General features: G+C 38.0%; 1 protein-coding gene across 5 annotated transcripts in view; it reads right to left on the reverse strand.

Moving 5' to 3' along the window:
• RUFY3 (RUN and FYVE domain containing 3) overlaps positions 1-22434 on the reverse strand; it is an 82712-nt gene that overhangs the window by 17857 nt on the left and 42421 nt on the right. For all 5 annotated transcript variants that reach the window (XM_065878255.1, XM_065878259.1, XM_065878258.1 and 2 more), the window contains 7 exons: positions 17690-17863; positions 16830-16947; positions 15897-15998; positions 12902-13025; positions 11676-11737; positions 10400-10465; positions 9047-9116 (listed from right to left, as the gene is read on the reverse strand). In XM_065878255.1, coding sequence (XP_065734327.1) covers positions 9047-9116; positions 10400-10465; positions 11676-11737; positions 12902-13025; positions 15897-15998; positions 16830-16947; positions 17690-17863 — 716 coding nt within the window. The remainder of the gene's footprint in view (positions 1-9046; positions 9117-10399; positions 10466-11675; positions 11738-12901; positions 13026-15896; positions 15999-16829; positions 16948-17689; positions 17864-22434) is intronic.

The following is a 22434-nucleotide window of genomic DNA, read 5'->3' on the forward strand; positions in this document are numbered from 1 at the left end:
CAGCTATACATATACATATATCCCCATATCTCCTCCCTCTTGCGTCTTCCTCCCCACTCCCTATACCACTGCTCTAGGTGGTCACAAAGCACCAAGCTGATCTCCCTGTGCTATGCAGCCGCTTCCCACTAGCCATCTATTTCACATTTCGTAGTGTATATAAGTCCATGTCACTCTCTCACTTCGTCCCAGCTTACCCTTCCCCCTCCCCGTGTCCTCAAGTCCATTCTCTACGACTGCGTCTTTATTCCTGTCCTGCCCCTAGGTTCATCAGAACCTTTTTCTTTTTTTGATTCCATATATATGTGTTAGCATGCGGTATTTATTTTTCTCTTTCTGACTTACTTCACTCTGTATGACAGTCTCTAGGTCCATCCACCTCACTACAAATAACTCAATTTCGTTTCTTTTTATGGCTGAGTAATATTCCATTGTATATACAGGCCATATCTTCTTTATGCATTCATCTGTCAATGGACACTTAGGTTGCTTCCATATCCTGGCTATTGTAAATAGAGCTGCAATGAACATTGTGGTACATGACTCTTTCTGAATTATGGTTTTCTCAGGGTATATGCCCAGGAGTGGGATTGCTGGTTTGTATGGTAGTTCAAATTTCAGTTTTTTAAGGAACCTCCATACTGTTCTCCATAATGGCTGTATCAACTTACGTTCCCACCAACAGTGCAAGAGGGTTCCCTTTTCTCCACACCCTCTCTAGCCTTTACTCTTTGTAGATTTTTTGAGGATGGCCATTCTGACTGGTGTGAGGGTGATACCTCCTTGTAGTTTTGATATTCATTTCTCTAATGATTAGTGATGTTGAGCATCTTTTCATGTGTTTGTTGGCAATCTATATATCTTCTTTGGAGAAATGTCTATGTCGGTCTTCTGCCCATTTTTGGATTGGGTTGTTTGTTTTTTTTAGATATTGAGCTGCATGACCTGCTTGTATATTTTGGAGATTAATCCTTTGCCAGTTGCTTCATTTGCAAATATTTTCTCCCATTCTAAGGGCTGTCTTCTCATCTCGTTTATGGTTTCCTTTGCTGTGCAAAAGCTTTTAAGTTTCATTAGGTCCCATTTGTTTATTTTTGTTTTTATTTCCATTTCTCTAGGAGGTGGGTCAAAACGGATCTTACTGTGATGTATGTCACAGAGTGTTCTGCCTATGTTTTCCTCTACGAGTTTTATAGATTTATAGTCTGTCTGGCCTTACGTTTAGGTCTTTAACCCATTCTGAGTTTAGTTTTATGTGTGGTGTTAGGGAGTGTTGTAATTTCATTCTTTTACATGTAGCTGTCCAGTTTTCCCAGCACCACTTATTGAAGAGGCTCTCTTTTCTCCATTGTATATTCTTGCCTCCTTTCTCAAAAGTAAGGTGACCATATGTGGGTGGGTTTATCTCTGGGCTTTCTCTCCAGTTCCATTGATCTATATTTCCATTTTTGTGCCAGTACAATACCGTCTTGATTACTGCAGCACTGTTGTATAGTCTGAAGTCTGGAAGCCTGATTCCTCCAGCTCCGTTTTTCTATCTCAAGGTTGCTTTGGCTATTCGGGGTCTTTTGTGTTTCCATACAAATAGTGAAATTTTTTGTTCTAGTTCTGTGAAAAATGCCATTGGTAGTTTGATAGGGATTGCACTGAATCTGTAGATTGCTTTGGGTTGTATAGTCATTTTCACAATGTTGATTCTTCCAATCCAAGAACATGGTATATCTCTCCATCTGTTTGTATCATCTTTAATTTCTTTCATCAGTGTCTTATAGTTTTCTGCATACAGGTCTTTTGTCTCCTTAGGTAGGTTTATTCCTAGGTATTTTATTCTTTTTGTTGCAGTGGTAAATGGGAGTGTTTCTTTAATTTCTCTTTCAGATTTTTCATCATTAGTGTATAGGAATGCAAGAGATTTCTGTGCATTAATTTTGTATCCCTCTACTTTACCAAATTCATTGATTAGCTCTAGTAGATTTCTGGTAGCATAATCTTTAGGATTCTCTATGTATAGTGTCATATCATCTGCGGACAGTGACAGCTTTACTACTTCTCTTCCGATCTGGATTCCTTTTATTTCTTTTTCTTCTCTGATTGCTGTGGCTAAAACTTCCAAAACTATGTTGAATAACAGTGGTGAGAGTGGGCAACCTTGTCTTGTTCCTGATCTTAGAGGAAATGGTTTCAGTTTTTCACCACTGAGAATGATGTTGGCTGTGGGTTTGTCATATATGGCCTTTATTATGTTGAGGTAAGTAAGTTCCCTCTATGCCTACTTTCTGGAGGGTTTTTATCATAAATGGGTGTTGAATTTTGTTGAAAGCTTTTTCTGCATCTATTGAGATGATCATATGGGTTTTATCCTTCAATTTGTTAATATGGTTTATCACATCGATTGATTTGCGTATACTGCAGAATCCTTGCATTCCTGGGATAAACCCCACTTGATCATGGTGTATGATCCTTTTAATGTGCTGTTGGATTCTGTTTGCTAGTATTTTGTTGAGGATTTTTGCATCTATGTTCGTCAGTGATATTGGCCTGTAGTTTTCTTTCTTTGTGACATCTTTGCCTGGTTTTGGTATCAGGGTGATGGTGGCCTTGTAGAATGAGTTTGGGAGTGTTCCAACCTCTGCTATATTTTGGAAGATTTTGAGAAGGATAGCTGTTAGCTCTTCTCTAAATGTTTGATAGAATTCGCCTGTGAAGCCATCTGTTCCTGGGCTTTTGTTTGGTGGAAGATTTTTAATCACAGTCTCAATTTCAGTGCTTGTGACTGGTCTGTTTATATTTTCTATTTCGTCCTGGTTCAGTCTTCGAAGGTTGTGCTTTTCTAAGAATTTGTGCATTTCTTCCAGGTTGTCCACTTTATTGGCATATAGTTGCCTGTAGTAATCTCTCATGATCCTTTGTATTTCTGCAGTGTCAGTTGTTACTTCTCCTTTTTCATTTCTAATTCTATTGATTTGAGTCTTCTCCCTTTTTTTCTTGATGAGTTTGGCTAACGGTTTATCAATTTTGTTAATTTTGTTTATCTTCTCAAAGAACCAGCTTTTAGATTTATTGATCTTTGCTACTGTTTCATTTCTTTTTCATTTATTTCTGATCTGATCTTTATGATTTCTTTCCTTCTGCTAACTTTGGGGGTTTTTTGTTCTTCTTTCTCTAATTGATTTAGGTGTAAGGTTAGGTTGTTTATTTGAGACGTTTCTTGTTTCTTGAGGTAGGACTGTATTGCTATAAACTTCTCTCCTAGAAATGCTTTTGCTGCATCCCATAAGTTTGGGGTCATCTTGTTTTCATTGTCATTTGTTTCTAGGTATTTTTTATTTCCTCTTTGATTTCTTCAATGATCTCTTGTTTATTAAGTAGTATATTGTTTAGCCTCCATGTGTTTGTATTTTTTACAGATTTTTTCCTGTAATTTATATCTAGCTTCATAGCATTGTGGTTGGAAAACATACTTGATAGAATTTCAATTTTCTTAAATTTAAATTTACCAAGGCTTGATTTGTGACCCAAGATATGATCTATCCTGGAGAATGTTTCATGAGCACTTGAGAAGAAAGTGTATTCTGTTGTTTTTGGATGGAATGTCCTATAAATATCAGTTAAGGCCATCTTGTTTAATGTATCATTTAAAGCTTGTGTTTCCTTATTTATTTTCATTTTGGATGATCTGTCCATTGGTGAAAGCGGGGTGTTAAAGTCCCCTACTATGACTGTGACTGTTACTGTTGATTTCCCCCTTTATGGCTGATAGCATTTGTCTTATATATTGAGGTCCTCCTATGTTGGGTGCATAAATATTTACAATTGTTATATCTTCTTCTTGGATTGATCCCTTGATCATTATGTAGTGTGCTTGTCTCTTTAGTCTTTATTTTAAAGTCTATTTTGTCTGACATGGGAATTGCTACCCCAGCTTTCTTTTGATTTCCATTTGCATGGAATATCTTTTTCCATCCCCTCACTTTCAGTCTGTATGTGTCCCTAGGTCTGAAGTGGGTTTCTTGTAGACACGACATATACGGGTCTTGTTTCTGTATCCATTCAGCCAGTCTATGTCTTTTGGTGGGAGCATTTAATCCATTTACATTTAAGGTAATTATTGATATGTATGTTCCTATTACCATTTTCTTAATTATTTGGGGTTTGCTATTGTAGGTCTTTTCCTTCTCTTGTGTTTCCTGCCTAGAGAAGTTCCTTTAGCATTTGTTGTAAAGCTGGTTTGGTGGTGCTGAATTCTCTTAGCTTTTGCTTGTCTGTAAAGGTTTTAATTTCTCCGCTGAATCTGAATGAGATCCTTGTGGGGTAGAGTAATCTTGTTTGTAGGTTCTTCCCTTTCATCACTTTAAATATGTCTTGCTACTCCCTTCTGGCTTGCAGAGTTTCTGCTGAAAGATCAGCTGTTAACCTTATGGGGATTCCCCTGTATGTTATTTGTTGTTTTTCCCTTGCTGCTTTTAATATTTGTTCTTTGTATTTAATTTTTGATAGTTTGATTAATATGTGTCTTGGCATGTTTCTCCTTGGATTTATCCTGTATGGGACTCTCTGCGCTTCCTAGACTTGATTATTTCCTTTCCCATATTAGGGAAGTTTTCAACTATAATCTCTTCACATATTTTCTTCTTCTCTTCTTCTTCTGGGACCCCTGTAATTCAAATGTTGGTGCATTTAATGTTGTCCCGGAGGTCTCTAAGACTGTCCTCAATTCTTTTCATTCTTTTTTCTTTATTCTGTTCTGCAGTAGTTATTTCCACTATTTTATCTTCCAGGTCACTTATCGGTTCTTCTGCCTCAGTTATTCTACTTTTGATTCTTTCTAGAGAATTTTTAATTTCACTTATTGTGCTGTTCATCGTTTGTTTGCTCTTTAGTTCTTCTAGGTCCTTGTTAAACGTTTCTTGTATTTTCTCCATTCTATTTCCAAGATTTTGGATCACCTTTACTATCATTACTGTGAGTTCTTTTTCAGGTAGCATGCCTATTTTCTCTTCATTTATTTGGTCTGGTGGGTTTTTTCCTTGCTCCTTCATCTGCTGTGTGTTTCTCTGTCTTCTTATTTTGCTTACCTTACTGTGTTTGGGGTCTCCTTTTCGCAGGCTGCAGGTTCGTACTTCCCATTGTTTTTGGTGTCTGCCCCCAGTGGGTGAGGTTGGTTCAGTGGGTTGCATAGGTTTCCTGGTGGAGGGGACTAGTGCCTGTGTTCTGGTGGATGAGGCTGGATCTTGTCTTTCTGGTGGGCAGGACTGTGTCTGGTGGTGTGTTTTGGGGTGTCTGTGACCTTACTATGATTTTAGGCAGCCTCTCTGCTAATGGTGAGGTTGTGTTCCTGTCTTGCTAGTTGTTTGGCATAGGGTGTCCAGCACTGTAGCTTGCTGGTTGTTGAGTGGAGCTGGGTCTTAGCGTTGAGATGGAGATCTCTGGGAGAGCTTTCGCCGTTTGATATTACGTGGAGCTGGGAGGTCTCTGGTGGATAATGTCCTGAACTTGGCTCTCCCGCCTCAGAGGCACAGGCCTGAAACCTGGCCGGAGCACCAAGACCCTGTGAGCCACACGGGTTTTGGGAAGTCTGAGGTCTTCTGCCAGCATTCAGTAGGTGTTCTGGAGGAGTTGTTCCACATGTAGATGTATTTCTGATGTATTTGTGGGGAGGGAGGTGATCTCCACATCTTACTCCTCCACCATCTTGAAGGTCTCCTGAAAAAAACCTATTTCTAAAATGTATAAGAGGTCACCTCATGCCTTGGGACCCATCTTACAAACCCTCCATAAAACCTTTAACAGATAGTTTTTGTTTTAAATGTTCAACTTTCTTTTTAAAGATTTATTTATTATTTATTTATGTATTTAGTTTATTGTAGGCTGCGTTGGGTCTTACTTGTGGCATGCGGGATCTTTCATTGTAGCATGCAGGCTCTTCATTGTAGTCTGTGGGTTTCTCTTCTTTAGTTGTGGCACCCAGGGTCCAGGGCGTATGGGCTCTGTAGTTTCTGCAGCATGTGGGCACTAGTTGAGGCACGCGGGCTTAGCTGTCCCACGGCATGTGGGATCTTAGATCCCTGGTCAGGGATCAAACCCGCATTCCCTGCATTGTAAGGTGGATTCTTTACCACTGGACCACCAGGGAAGTCCCTACATATAATTTTTAAGAGAGTAAGAAATGAATTCCAAAGTTCTCACTCTAAATGATGCCATTAAGCATTAAAGAGATTTTTCTTTTCAGCACCTACAAAGACAAGGTAATGTTATTGGCAGTGTATCTCTAGGGGAAATGTTTATAACCCTATTCCACTGGAGGGAAGAGTATGGTGGAAACGCTCTCCTCTGCACCCACCGAGCTCAGTTCCCACAGAGAGTGGGAAGGTGCCTGAAGGAGGCTAGGAAAGGAACTGAGCAGACTCCTCTCAGCCAGGCTAGTCTCCCTTTTCGTCATCTCTGCTTGGTTCCTGTTCTACTATGTAAGTACAGAGGAGCCAGGCTCAGGCAAGCTTTCTAGAGGCAGGTATGGCAGCCCATTTCTCTCTCTGCTTTGTGGGCCTAAAATGCGTAAAGAAGTAACTCTGGAGAAACGGGTCTGCTCTCTAGATCCAAGCGCACCTCGGACTGCTTCTTCCAAGGTCTCATCATCAGAGAAAATATTACAAGTGACGACTGCAGATCCAAGTGCACTTTCTAAGTCAGCTTTACCAACATAAAGTGGATGTTTATTTACCTTCATCTGCTCATTTCTTCTCATTTTGTCATATTGGTTCAGAACTCAGGAGGGGAAAAGAGGTCTTTTTTGTTTTGTTTTGTTTTTTACTGGTCCCTTTAAATCCAAAATAGATGGAAATGAGAGAGGGCAGAACTTATTAGCCTTGTCTGCTCTTTATAAAGTCTACACACAGTGCCTTCCTATCTCTAAAAGTTCAAAGCTTTAAGAAAATAAATCTTACTGGTAAGATAAATAAGTAAACGAATAAATTAATATTGTTGGTAAGATAAGTTTAGGCCAAGAACACAAGTCCTGTGACTGAGGGAATAAAATTTATATTTACTGAGTGCTTATGATGTGTCAGGCACTAGTCTAGGCCCTTATGCATTAAATCATTTAATTTGTACAAAAATCTTCTTCTTCTTCTTCTTATCCCCATTTTACAGATAAGTAAACCAAAGAACAGGAGCTCAAGTAACTGGCCCAGGATCAGAAAGCTAGCAAGCGCCAGATCTGGGACACAAATTCAAGTCTAGCTCTGGAGAGCAGGCTTAATTAATATGCCACACTGCCTCAATATAACAGCAGTAGAATCACAGTAGAAAATTGCTCTGCAGAATGTTTCCAAAGCCTTGTGGGATAAAATTCTAAGGGTCATATCAATAAATTAAAGTTTTAATATAATTTAAGAATCTACATCCAAAAATAAAGCCCCCAGAACTGAGTAATATGGAAGGTGTTTTAAAGTCATAACAATGAACAATGATTTTTTCCTTCTGAAAAAAATCTGATTAGATAGCGTTTCCTGACTAGTGCTTTAACTTGTTTATTTTAGACTAAAATTTTTTTTTGAAGTATAGGTGATTTACAATATTATATTAGTTTCAGGTGTACAACATAGTGCTTCAATATTTTTATAGATTACACTTTATATATATAAAATATGTAGATTATATACTTTTATATATTATAACCTTAAAGTTATTATAAAATATTGGCTATATTCCCTATACTATCCAATATATTCTTGTAGTTTATTTATTTTATACATAATAATTTGTACCTCTTAATCCCCTACCCCTATCTTGCCCCTCCCCGCTGTTAACCACTAGTTTGTTCTCTGTATCTGTGAGTCTGTTTCTGTTCTGTTTTATATTCATGTGTTTGTTTCATTTTTTAGATTCCACATTTAAATAAGACACAGTATTTGTCTTTCTCTCTCAGATTTATTTCACTGATACCTGCAGCACAATACCCTGCAGGTCCATCTATGTTGTTGTATTTAACCAAATTTTTCTCACTGTATGTAATAGGATAGTTATAATTTGAAAAAGAGAAGATAAAGTCTTTGCCACCTAAAAAATTTTATTTAAGGTTTCTCATAGAAATGTCCAATGCTACTGAAGAAAAAAATATGTCGCTTAGCCTTTGGTAAGTTAGGGGGAAAAAAATTAATCAGAAGTAAAATATGAGGTTATTTTTCTATTCTAATTTTAGGGACTTTTCTAAGAGTTTTCACATGTATATTCTTACTTGATCTTCAGGGTAATTGTGAGCTAAAAGGGGAAACACTCTAATTTGCCAGTTAGGGAACTGGGCCTCTTGGAGGTCAAGTGACTTACTTGCTCAGGAGCACATGACATGTAAATAGGAATTACTGCTACACCAAGCACTCTTCTAACTGATTTTACTTGCATTACTTCATTACTCCTTTCAACAACCCCATGTGCTAGGTATGGAGTTATTATTATAGATAAAGAAATGGAGGCAATGAAAGAGTAAATAATAGGGTCATATTTGTTATTTCATTGTCAACTGCAACCACATCTTTGCTAGGCTAACATCCCCACAGTTTACTGTTAGTTCATTATTAGTACTGGTCTCCTGACCTGTGTTCTTTATGTCATCTACCCCATCACCCCAAGGAGAAAATAAAACCCTTGAAGGCAGGAACTTGCCAATCTGGCACACATAAATCAATGCCTGGCAGATATAAATCTTTGTCTAGCCCTGGCACATACGTAGTACCCAAATTGTTTGATGAATGAATAAATGATGAATATCACGCTACCTGCTAAACATTAACTCTAGGCTAGCCCAGACAAAACATTCACAAAAGAAAGCAAAATATTTGATCAGCCCAGGTTCTATGACTTCATATTCCAACTGGATAACTGAGACCCCTCAGATAAGCCAGCTGGCCATTACTGGTCACAACAAGGAGTCCTATAGTAGATATTATCTGAAAAGTCAAGTCCTTTATTTCCAGGCTCCAGAGAAATTATTTTCCACTAATGCACTCTACTAAATTCTATAAGTCAATCAAAAAACTTCCAAAACACTTACCTCCTCTGTCAGTTTAGTGTTGGATTTTTCTAATGCATCCACTTTTGCCTGAAGGTTGTTTACAGTAGCACTATCAACAGAAGAAAAAACATAATAGTCTCTTTTGATAAACAGAGCAATATCCTGTACTTTCTTTTAAAATACTCATTATACTTTCATTGTTTACTGTCCATAATTCTTGACAGACTTGTAGGCTCTACGACAGCTTACAAGGTGATGTGTGTCTTACCTGCTACATTCTTGGCACTGAAGTTTGTATTTAATAAGCATTTGTTGATGAAATAAAAGAGTTGATGCACTACACAGTAAACTTTGTTTACTTAAATAATAATAATAATAATAGTAATAGTAATAATAATAATGGGCTACATGAATTATGATGTGCTTGCCATACACCAAGCACTCTTCTAACTGATTTTACTTGCATTATTTCATTACTCCTTTCAACAACCCCATGTGCTAGGTAGGGGGTTGTTATTATAGATAAAGAAATGGAGGCATTGAAAGAGTAAATAATAGGGTCATATTTGTATTTCATTGTCAACTGTAACCACATCTTTGCTAGGCTAACATCTCCACAGTTTACTGTCAGTTCATTATTAGTACTCAGTTCCCAGAGAAAATGTACTTAAATTGTTCTTGAGTTTTCTAGATGGAACCAAGACTATAATTTATATTGATACTGGTATAGTCACATTTTAGGTCTTACTTAAATTAAAATGATTATCTTTCATAAGAGAATGATAAATAAGGTAATTAATGGGTATATTAATTCTTCTGAATTATTCAACAGTTTTTAGACCATCAGTACACTTGAGAATACCAACAAATTTTGAATAGCTCTCCTCAGGAAAGAAGAGATTGTTTTATAACCTGGTCATGAAATTACTTGGTGAGTACTTGGTAAATTAATGGTAGTGATGGTGGAAAAAGGGTAAATTAATACTATCAATCCAATGTATGAGAAGAGCAAGGGACCAACGAGATACAATTAAAGGTACTAAAACGATGAGTGCTTTACCCAAGATTTAGTCCTGAAATATGTGGCTGGATCTACCGAACCAAGAAGACCTCCAATTTCAACTATGTCACAAATTTAAGAGTTCTTAACTGAATATATTTACATAATCGCTAAAATTCTAATTACATACTAATTTTATATTGCTTTTCATTAAAGCTCACTGAACAGTTAAATGCCACACATCCAGTGTCTAGCTCAGTGCCTGGCAAGCAGTAATTCTATATATATTTGTTGAGTATTGTCTGAATTTATCCTAACTGCTCATCAGTTTACCTTTCCCTTCCCCCACACCAAAACCCCCAGGAAAGTAATAGTATTTATTCATTCTTTACTTCAGATGTCTGTTGAGTTCTTCTACATAGTTCTTCTGATCCAGAATTGCAGTAATCTGGCCATCTCTGAGGGAAAAAAAAAATAGAAAAAAAGTAAATAATATTAGAAATACCAAGATGCCCCACCCCTAATCTTTTCGTAAAACATAGAAAGGAAATGATGGCACAGACACACTGTATCAGAAGACAGACCTGATGTATAATCCCCTTGGCATATCAACAAGAGACTTGGAGGTTTAAAATGGAAACCACCCCTGCATATTAATAAAGCTCTTGCTATAGCTTATATATCTTAATAACTTAGGTTATAGGTATAATGTACAATCTATTAGAGGCATTTAAAGAATAAAAAGTTTCTTCTCACAATTGACAGATTTTTATTTTAGCTTTGTTAGTATTATTTATCATAACCATTTTCCATTTGTCATAGGAATTGAATTAAGCTTATTTGGGTGAAATAATTATTGTTCTCAAAGGCTATATATTTATTTGCCTTTAACTGCTGTTTGGCTTCAAAGTGAATGGTATAAACGGCTTTCACAAAGATCAGGTGTTTATTATTACATGAGTAAATTAAGTGTGGAAAAAGAAGGTTCACTTCTGGGACCAGCTAATCTAGAATAGGTAAAAGTTAGACAGACTTTTCAACTGAAAAACAAAATTCAAGGCCAATACCTCTATGACTACTAAAAGGACAAGCAATATAATCTTAGCTCAATGCCTAAGGTTAAAAACTTCAGACCAATTATGCTTTCAACTGCTGAATTTATAAAGGTAAAAGGTGAGTTTCTGATTGCTAATTTCCAAGTACCATATGAATATTTTTAAAACTTTTAATTTTGAAATTATTTTAGATTTACAGAAGTTGTAAAAGTAGTGCCCAGTTCCCATATACTCAGCTCCCCCTAATATTAGCATTTTACATAATCCCATGATGCACATGGAATAGTGCAAATTTTAAGCAAACTGACAATGCAATCCTTCTGGTCAAGAAAACCATGTTTCCAAACATTACTTTTAAGAGATGAAGCATTTGATTCCGTTTATAAAAATTTTTATTTTGTTTGCCCCTGAGCCACATAGTAGGAAAGTCTACTTAACTAAAATCCTTTTAGGGTTTAGCAGGCATAATTGTCAGTTATTTTTGACAAGATTCTATTAAAGCTATCTCATCAGAAATTCTTCCAGCACATCTGTTAAAGCAGTACTGTTGTAAACTTTAAATACTATCAAAGAACATTAAAGAAAAAAGAAAACTAATTTTCTTTGTACATACCCTTCACTACCTTTACTGCTGTTCCCATCCTTGAGATACATTGAAAAATCTATAACTCCAACCTACAGAGAGAATGTTCAGAATTCAATATAAAATTAGATACTTTCCCCAAGGCATAACACAATGTCTCTTTTTAGGTACTCAAAATAGTATTACGGTCATGACAACTACTAGAAATTTTTAATAAAAATTTGATGTTTTATTATAATCAAGAATTGACGGTTGTAAAGCAATTATACCCCAATAAAGATGTTTAAAAAAAAAAATAAAGGATTGACAGGACTTCCCTGGTGGCGCAGTGGTTAAGAATCTGCCTGCCAATTCAGGGCACACGGGTTCGATCCCTGGTCCGGGAAGATCCCACATGCCGCGGAGCAACTAAGCCTGTGTGTCACAACTTCTGAGCCTGTGCTCTAGAGCCTGTAAGCCACAACTACTGAGCCTGCGTGCTGCAACTACTGAAGCCCACGCGCCTAGAGCCCACGCTCCACAACAAGAGAAGTGACAGCACTGAGAGAAGTGCTGAAGCCCGTGCACTGCAACGAAGAGTAGCCCCTGCTCGCCACAGCTAGAGAAAGCCCGTGCGCAGCAACGAAAACCCAACGTAGCCAACAAAAGAGAAGAAAAAAAAAAGTTGGAAAAGGTAACTTAAAAAAAAAATGCTCCTCCTTAAAAAAAAAAAAAAAGAATTGGCAAGGGTTGTAAATAAAGAACCAAGATTAAGTCAGTAGGACATGACTAAGAAAGTCAACTGAATACTTAATATAAATTAAGGTTTAACATTTCTTTCTCTCTTGCTTATTTAAAATATTCTGCTACTAAACCCCTGTGTATATATTTTGGCTTATATGTGTGTACATATATTGGGTTGGCCAAAAAGTTTGTTTGGGTTTTTCCATAAGATGCTACGGCAAACACATATACATATGTTTGCCACTGAACCACACAGCACACAGCATATATATATATATATTTTACCCTGTGCAAAATATTTTTAACAGGGATCACAGTTAAGACAAGAATTTGAAAAACATTCATTATGCATAAATAAGCCACGCTGGAAGGAAAAACAAACAGATTTTTTATATTCACATCAAAAATAAAGAAAATCCTATTTATGACTCATAGACGTTCCCCTAATTTGGTTGGTATAATCTGATCAATCCAAATTCTGAGATAACAGAACTCAGAGTGACACACTAGGTAACCAAGTATCTTCCTCATACCTGAGAGTCCAAATCTTCTCCTTTCATACAGAAATTGGCATCAATGACATTCAGACCCACCAACAGACCAGCAATTATGGCTCCCTCTTCTTCCATCATGAGGGCATTGGGTTCATAGAATTCACTGTAAGAGAAATCCATGAAACAGTCTACTGTAATAAAACCTCAGGAATCCAATGATGTAACCATGAGACAAGGAGAAAAGCACTTGCCTTGTGGTTAAATATGGCCATCTATAATAACAGCAAAAAAGTAAAAACAAGGATTACTTGGATACTTTATTTTAGATAATAGGGACATGAACAGACTCTAGATAATAGACAGTCCAGCTGAAAGAAAAGTGATTAGAATGGTATTTTCACTGAAGTGAGCATTCATGCTTCTGCCACATATCTGTATTTGTAACGCACCAGGGGATAATTTTTCAATCTTTCATGCATCTTAAAAAAACCGATTAGTTTGTTTTTAAACAATTGCCTTTTTTCTGATCCGCTGTATTTTTTTAATTTAATTTTATATATATTTAAAATTCTTTAATTTTATATTGGAGTATAGTTGACTTACAATGTTATGTTAGTTTCAGGTATACAGCAAAGTGATTTAGTAATACATATACTGTATTGTGGTATGCAATAGTAGTTCATTCACTTTCACCTCTGGACAGTATTCCATGGTAGGGATATACCACAATGGATTTATTCTATTTGCTGTTTCAGTTGTGCAGGCTACAGTGCTTTGCTGAACACTACTGCACATGGGTTTGGGTACAGATACACATGCATTTCTGTTAGACATACCTAGGGTGTGAAAGTGCTGAGTCAAAGTAAGTGAAAATATGTATTAAAAAGTGTTCTCGGGCTTCCCTGGTGGTGCAGTGGTTGAGAGTCCGCCTGCCGATGCAGGGGACATGGGTTCGTGCCCCGGTCTGGGAAGATCCCACATGCTGCGGAGCGGCTGGGCCCGTGAGCCATGGCTGCTGAGCCTGCGTGTCCGGAGCCTGTGCTCTGCAACGGGAGAGGCCACAACAGCGAGAGGCCCGCATACCGCAAAAAAAAAAAAAAAAAAAGTGTTCCATCTAGTTCGTAAGACTGAATGCATTTACTCTAGTGCTCTGCTGGATGAAGAGCTAATTCTTCAGACCCCAATTGAATCATATAATTTTGTAGCCGCCTACAGCTTGAACACTAGACCCTACACCACTTTAAGGCTTGATCCTTGGAAAGTTGAGCCTTCCCCTTGTGGAAATAAATAAGCTCTCCAGAATGGTTACTGTTTCTCTTTCTCCTGATTTGTTTAATTTTCTTAGGCAAGAAAACAGCAATCAATGGCACACGCAGCTGCGGCAACATTAAAACAATGCTCCATGTTAGGATCTGCAGTGCAATTTTTCGTAAAAACTAGGCTCTTGAAAAATTCAGCCATGTCTTTAAATTCTCGATTACTTATTCTTCTTACAATATTTCTCAGAGGCAGTCTGCTACACTTGAATTTCTTTTAGTAAATATTAATGACCTATAAAGTATGTATTAAAAAGTACACAAATCATACAATACAGTGGAATGAGTTTTCACACAGAGAACACACCTATGTAACCAGCACTATATTAAAAATCAGCACATCATCAGAACCTCCAAAGCCACCTTGTGCTCCCTTCTACTCCGCATTTACTACCCCTACCCTGCCAACGGTAGCTCTTCCCTGACTTCTATCATGAAAAATAAATTGTGTACGTTTCTGAACTTTATACAAATGGAATAATGCGGAATGTATTTTTCATGTCTGGTTTCATTTGCCCAACATTACACTTGTGAGATTAATTCATATGGCTGTGTGTAGCTGCTATATGGTATTTCATTGTATGAGTATACCATAATTTACCTACCCATTCTCCTGTGAATAGATACTTGGGGTCTATTACAAACATTTGGGGCTGGTACAAACATCGTAATAACGATGAACATTCTTGTTCATGTCTTTTGTTGGCTATAACTATGCATTTTTTATTGGATATAATAACTAGAAGCAGAATCCTCGATCACAAGGAATGCTCATTATCAGCTTTACTAGAGGATGACAAACAGTTTTCTTAAGTTTCTATACCAATTCACTCATCAGCAGGACATTAAAGTTACTTCACATCCTCACCAACACCTGCGATGACCTGTCTTTTTCATTTTACCCATTCTGGTGGTTGTGTGAGGTTATCACACTCTTGTTTTAACTTGAATTTACAACATGGCTAATGAAGTTAGGTATCTTTTAATATTTTTACTGGCCATTTCAATTTCTTCTTCCGTGAGAGGCTTGTTCAAGTCCTTTACCCAATTCTGTCTTTGCTCGTCTGCCTTTTTCTTTTTGGACTGACGGAGTTCTTTATACACCATGAGTATGCATAATTTGTTGAATATATGTATCATGTATTGCAAATATCTCCTTTAGAGTTATCGGTTACCTCTCACTCTTAATCTCAAGAGTGACTTTTGATGGACAGAAGTTCTTCATTTTAATGTAACCAATTGAGCCATTTTTTCCTTTACAGGTAGAACTTTTTGTGTTTAAGAAATTTTTGTCTACTTTATGTTTCTTCTAAAAGCTTTGTTTTCTCGTTCCCATTTGTACCTATGACCCAACTGGAAATTTTTTTGTGTGCTGTATTTGAATTTAATGTTACACATCAACTTCCTGTCTTAGTGAGCCTGGGTATATGCTAAGGTGTCAAAAGCCTTCCCTGTTTTCTAAAGGTGTTAAGTTTTGACCTGTCCTGCAAAGGACCATACATATGCCACAGAGACAATGTGAACACACTTAATATAAAAACATCTATTCTTGCATATGTGTGTGTGTGATGTGGGAGAAGTTATTAGCTGAGCTACGTGAAATTGTCATGAATCAAATGTTTCTGACCCCCCAAAATGATAAATTTATATGCTTCAGCCTCATATGATATAGAACATGGGGAGAAAAAGAAGGAAGCTCAATGAGAAGATCTTCATACCTGAGAAGTTCCTTCTTATTGATCAGAGCTTTCATATACTCTGAAAGTTTCTTTTGCATCAATGCCAAACGAAGCCAGGCTCTTCCTCTGCCTACTGGTGTCCTACAAAAACACAGAAACCAACTAAAAGTAGCAGAGCTAGAGGCCACAGTGGGACAGGTCCATTTACTCCCCCTAACGGGCCCCCCCCCCAGTATAAGGTGCACAGGACGTGCCCCTCACAGCCTCTCCCACCACACTCCTGTGGGAGGACTTCTGTGTGGGCCAGTAGGAGCCAGGGGTGTGTTTGGGACAAATGTTGTCGTGAGGAATTAATTACTGAATGAGACTATGATTTGAAGACAAGACCTCTGGAAGGCCAAACTGAAAATGCTCCATCAGACTAGTTTTGGTAAATCCTCATAAATTTAGTGTGGATCATGTAAGGACCCGAATAACAATAATCAGGACACAGGCCACTTAGACCTCTACTTGATTACAATTAGACCAATCTAATTTGGGAAGGTGATTACCACTCTTTTTCAAGTCCCAAGGCAGGTTCCGGGTGTCAGATCCTGAGGCTCACTTGACAACTGTTTTAATCTTGGTTCTCATCAAACACATTGTTTGTCTTAAGTCCAACACGCCACCTCCCTAGATCTAACTTCTTGAGACTCACTAGCTGATACCCACAAGTGTTTTTTAAAAAAAGAGAACATTTGGTATTTTAACATGAAGACAACCTTTCTTAGATTAATAATAATTATCCCTCACACTTCTCATTATTCTACGCTACCAGTTCTCTCGTAACATCACTTATTCATAACAGCATTTTGCATTTTGGACTGTTATGAAATAAATTATTATGATCACCGTTGTCTTTAGTCTCACTCCTAAAGGAGGTAGATAAGAAGAATGTTTTCCCTGACACACAGAATTGAACCTTAAACTTACTTAAGTCCTGGAAGGTCTTTAACACTTGCTGTTATCTCTGCAGCTTCTGGAACAAGCTTTTCTACCAGTTCTAGAGGCCCCCAGAAGGATTTATTTTGTCCAAGAAAAGTTTTCTTAGCTAAGATGATTAAAAAAAAGCAATATTTTAATATTTTTCACAACATAAACACACTCTCAACACACACATACCCTCTCCCATCTATTCAGTGCGCTTTTCTGGGAATTAATCCCAGGTTATCAGACAGTTCTAAAATTATTCATGCTTTCATAATAGATAACATTTCATAAAAATCAAAAATCCCCTACTTTCCAAGACTCAGTCCTTCCTCTTTCAGGAAGAATTTATGGACTAGCTGTATAATAACGATAAAATATTTTAACAATATCATGCTTAAAGCCGTGTGGTACTAGTGAAGAAAACAGTCCAGGGGAAAAGAATATGTAATCCAAGAATAGGTTATCAAAGATTGGAGCAGGAGGAGGAAAAGAAGCCAAGGTGAACAAGACCAGGTCCTGTCCTCAAAAGCTCACAGTTGGGCTTCCCTGGTGGCGCAGTGGCTGAGAGTCCGCCTGACGATGCAGGGGACACGGGTTCGTGCCCCGGTCCGGGAAGATCCCATGGGCCACGAAGCGGCTGGGCCTGTGAGCCACGGCCACTGGGCCTGCGCACCCAGAGGCTGTGCCCCGCAGCGGGAGAGGCCACAACAGTGAGAAGCCCGCGTACCGCAAAAAAAAAAAAAAAGAAAAAGAAAAAGAAAAAGACTCTTATTCTTTGGCTCCACCAGGAATGCTTCTCTTCTGGAGCATGTATTGCTAGGAAACAGGTGTGTGCACATTTGTATTTGGAGGCCATGGTCTACCTTTCAAGCCGTGTTTCAGGCAGTGCTCCATCACCACAAAGAACTGCTGGAGAGGTGCATAGTCAGAGTCCAGAGTCCTCCCTAGGTTCAGAGCAGATTCAATCAAGCCCTTGATACTCAGCTTGGCCATGTTCATCAGGTTCATGCGTTCGTTAGCCATGAGATAATTAGGATCTGCAGCCAAAGGAGAAAAGGATGAAGCCTGGTTACTGGAAATAGCGCATTAAAAAATTCAGTATAAGTTCACTGTGTTGACATTTGCATTGATGGCACAAAAGCAATAGCGGGTAAGACTGTTGGTATCTTGGCAAGAATCAAGGCCTTGGCACCAAATTATACTATTAGTTGTTGTATTCTTCTCCACCATGTGCTTTGCTTTTTTTAAAAAAAAAAAAAGATGCCAGTCTCCCTTAGGAATATTCTTGGTGAAACAGTAAAAAATGTATTTATTTTATAAAATTTTGAGCCTTGAGTACAGTCTTTTAATATTCTCACCACTGCCTCTGTTACCAGCCTAACTTGGGTCCGTCACAACTCAGTACTGCACAGCCTTCACACTGGGCTGCTTCCACCCTTGCCCTGCCTCACCCATTCTCTACAGCTTGTGAAGCACTCTAAAAAATAAAGCCGGGCTCCCCTGGTGGCGCAGTGGTTGAGAGTCCGCCTGCCGATGCGGAGGACGCGGGTTCGTGCCCGGTCTGGGAAGATCCCACATGCAGCGGAGCGGCTGGGCCCGTGAGCCATGGCCGCTGAGCCTGCGCGTCCGGAGCCTGTGCTCCGCAATGGGAGAGGCCACAACAGTGAGAGGCCCACGTACCGCAAAAAAAATAAAATAAAGCCAATGTAGAGAAAAAGGATAAAGCGCTTAAATTTTGTTCCAAATACGCTATGTGCACTATTAGTATTTATACTAGTTAGCATTATTATTTAAACTAAGCATTACTAAATGAACTAAAAATAATTAACATTATTAGTATAATGAAGTATTAGAACTTAATCAACTCCCCGATTTTTTTTTTTTTTTTTTTTTTTTTTTGCGGTACGCGGGCCTCTCACTGTTGTGGCCTCTCCCATTGCGGAGCACAGGCTCCAGACGCACAGGCTCAGCGGCCATGGCTCATGGGCCCAGCCGCTCTGCGGCATATGGGATCTTCCCAGACCGGGACACGAACCCGTGTCCCCTGCATCGGCAGGCAGACTCTCAACCACTGCGCCACCAGGGAAGCCCAACTCCCCGATTTTTTAAGACTTAACATAGAGCATGTGGCTCTCATCAACCAAATAAACTCCCTGAGGAAAGGGACTAAGTACCACATTTTACCTGACAACCTCCCGAAAGTTAAATGTGTTAAATTTCTATACGAATTGAAAAAGGCCTAGAGATCTATGAAATATTTTACCTTTTTTAGGAGGACTAAAAGTAGTACTAATAAAAGCCATGCTCCCATAATAGAAACAAGCTACAGCGCAAAGCAGAGATTATTTCATTCAAATTGTCCCAAGTAATTTTCTTCACACAGTGTTTTCATTTAGATATGCATTCACAGTTAAATGAAGCAGAATCAAATAGTCAAATTCTAAGCTCATCTTCTCCATTAAGTTTAAGGACTTGTAGGTTTACAGTGCCCACTATACAAATCTTGGTTTGTTGTAGTGTTCTCTGAGGTAATAATTTTAGAGGATACTTTATTAGGAAAGTCAGAATTGGTGTATGTTGCCACTAATTCTCTCTTGCACACCAACAAATGTTTTAGGGCCATGCCTCAAATCTGGCTCTCTCTGTTCATTGTAGGTCAACTTGTCAAGAATGGAATAAACCCACAAGGGACATTGAAATACACAAAAAACTACCCCCTGACAAACCGCCATGAAGAACAACTTTATCAGATATTAATTTCTAACATTATTATCAGCATTTATGTGCACTGTACTGTTTCCGACCTATAATCCCTGGGAGAAAGGAATAGGGCAGGGGTGTGTGGGTATGCATGAATGTTTGTGGAGAGCTACTGGATTCTCCATTCAACATAAGAAAATGTGGCTGAAGTTGGATTAACTGGCAGTCCATAAGGTACCACTCCCTCTGCCTTAAGTCTGTTGACCAATAATTCAGGGAGCTAATAACAAAACTGAGCAATGCTCCTAGTCAAAGTAAATAATCTAATTCCAACCTAGTGAGAACTAGTCACGTGGGAGAGCTGGATTTGGAATATGTACAAAACGCGATGCTTTGAGGCATTTTTCCAGAAGTGGTGGTACCAGCTCTTCTACATTGCCTCATCTCGTTCTTGTAATCAGTAGCAGAAATGTTTAGGACATCTGGTCAGTGGCTGGGATGCATTAAACTACAGAAAGATGAACTACTGCCTAGGGAAATTAAATTCCTGATACCTTAGACTCCATTAGTATGGTGCTATAACCTATTTGAACTAACCTGCATCAAACCTAAACAACCCACCCATTCTTTAGAAAATATTACTCTCAGTCTTGGCATTACTAATATTTTGGGTCAGATAATTCCTTTTGTGGGGGGCTGTTCTGTGAATTAAATTTAGCAGCAACCCATGCCTTTACCCACTAGATGTCAGTAGCACGCTCTAGTCATGGTAACCCCAAATATCTCCAGATATTGCCATAAGTCCCCTGAAAGACATCTCTTACCTGTGGAGAACTACTACCCTAAACAAATGAAAGAAAGTCAAACAAAATTCAGGGTAATTTGACAACTAGACATAAGAGCTCAAAAGAATTTATTGCTCATTATTAACTGTTTAATTAATGCAAAAGTTCAATGATTATTTAATGCTTACTATTATCAAAGTGGTGCGGCACGGCCAAAAAAAAAAAAAAAAAGATTTTGTGGAACTAATGTATGCTGTTTGTTTGGCTGGGGTTTTTTGGGCGCACCATGTGGCTTGCGGGATGTTAGCTGCCTGCCTAGGGATTGACCCATGCCCCCTGCAGTGGAAGTGCGGAGTCCTAACCACTGGACTGCCAGGGAATTCCCTGTATGCTGTTAAAAAGAGAAGGGCTGCAGTGACCAAAAGAGAGCATGGGGGGACTTCTGAGGGGCAGGTAAAGTTCTCCTTTTGATGGGGTGTTAGCTTTGTGAAATTGGTGAGTATGTGAAAATTCACTGAGCTGAGTACTTATAATATGTGATCTTTTTTATATATTTTACACTTTTAATTATAAAAAGTTCTGTTTTATTATATAGACCAGAAAATTATTTTAAAGTACAGGACTTTTACAATGTTGTCTGTCATACTCTTTCTATGAGAAAAATAATTAAAATTGTAATTATTCACAATGCTAACATTTAACACTATTTTTCCAAAAGTGAACTTTTGTTCATTCATTCATTTTTTTCAATAAATATTGAACATCTACTTGGTGTTAGATACTGTATTTAATGCTGGGAATCCAGAGATAGAAAACCTAGTCCTCGACATCCAAGTGCTTATTATTTATCAAAACTGGGTTATACAGATGTCTGGAGAACAAAACAGGGCAGCTTACAGAGAATACTTGAAACTTCAGGATAAACATTATCATCTTCAACAAAGATTAATTTTATTTCAGGACAAATAAATTAAAATGTTTTTATGTTAAGTCATATATATGCATTCTATGGAATCAAATGTAAATTTTATATATATTTTTAAGGCTAAGATAGTAGATATGAAAGTAATGTAGGATTTCAGGCAAGCTGCGAGTCCGATACAATTTCCTCTGCCATTGGATGTATTCTGAGGGAAAGTTTAAGAAGTGTCCATTACCCATGGCTATTACTTAACATTATACTGAGGGTGGAAGACCAATGCAATTAGAGAAGATAAAGAAATTGGACACATATAAACTGTAAAAGTGTGGATCATATATTACTGCTCTCATACAATCTGATTTTACACCCAGAAAAAATCAAAGTAAACTAAAATTTTTACAAAAACATAATAATTCACAGAGGTAGCAGAATACAAAATTAATATATAGAAATCACTAGGTGCCAAATACAGAGGATGAGACTTTTGAGTTCAATCTTAAAGGACAAAGAGAAATTAGTCAGGCCAGGAAGGGTTAGGAGTAGAGCTGTGAAGGGAGTAGGATGGAAGGACAGCTTGGGTAAAGGAACAGAAATATGAAAGAACATGGCATACTAAGGAAAACCAAGAAAATGCCGTAAGTTTATGATACATTTGAGTAAGGGTTGTGAGATAAGACAAGGGAAATAGGTAAGGGAGAGATTGCTAAGGACCTTGTTTAAGGAATATGGATTTTACCTTAAAGTCAGTAAAGATTTTGATGTGAGGCGTAATGTCACTGATTTGAATTTTAGAGAAGCCATTCTAGCAATCTTGTGGAAGATGGATCGAAAAGGAATAAAATCTCAAAGCTGGGGAGCAAGTAGGGGTTTACCACAGAAACTGAGGAGGAAAATTATAATATGGGATGGAATTGGAGCAGTGTGTGCTTGTGGAGAAGACGGAGTTAGCTCTGAGAGATGTTCTAGGGGTAGAATGTTAGGATTTCAGGATTTGATCACCAGCTGGATTGAAGGAAGAAGGAAATAGAATGGAGAGCAACTTCTGTGTTTCTAGTTTTGGTGATTATTTGATTGTTTCTACATTTGGACGGTGGTACAAATCACCTTGGTGGGAAACATAGTAGGAGCAGTGGACTAAAGAAACCATGTAGAAATGACTGTAGTTATAATAAACCATATTGGTTTTCAAAGTCCTTTTAAG

This window comes from Phocoena phocoena, chromosome 5 (genome assembly GCF_963924675.1).
Source record: "Phocoena phocoena chromosome 5, mPhoPho1.1, whole genome shotgun sequence".
NCBI lineage: Eukaryota > Metazoa > Chordata > Mammalia > Artiodactyla > Phocoenidae > Phocoena > Phocoena phocoena.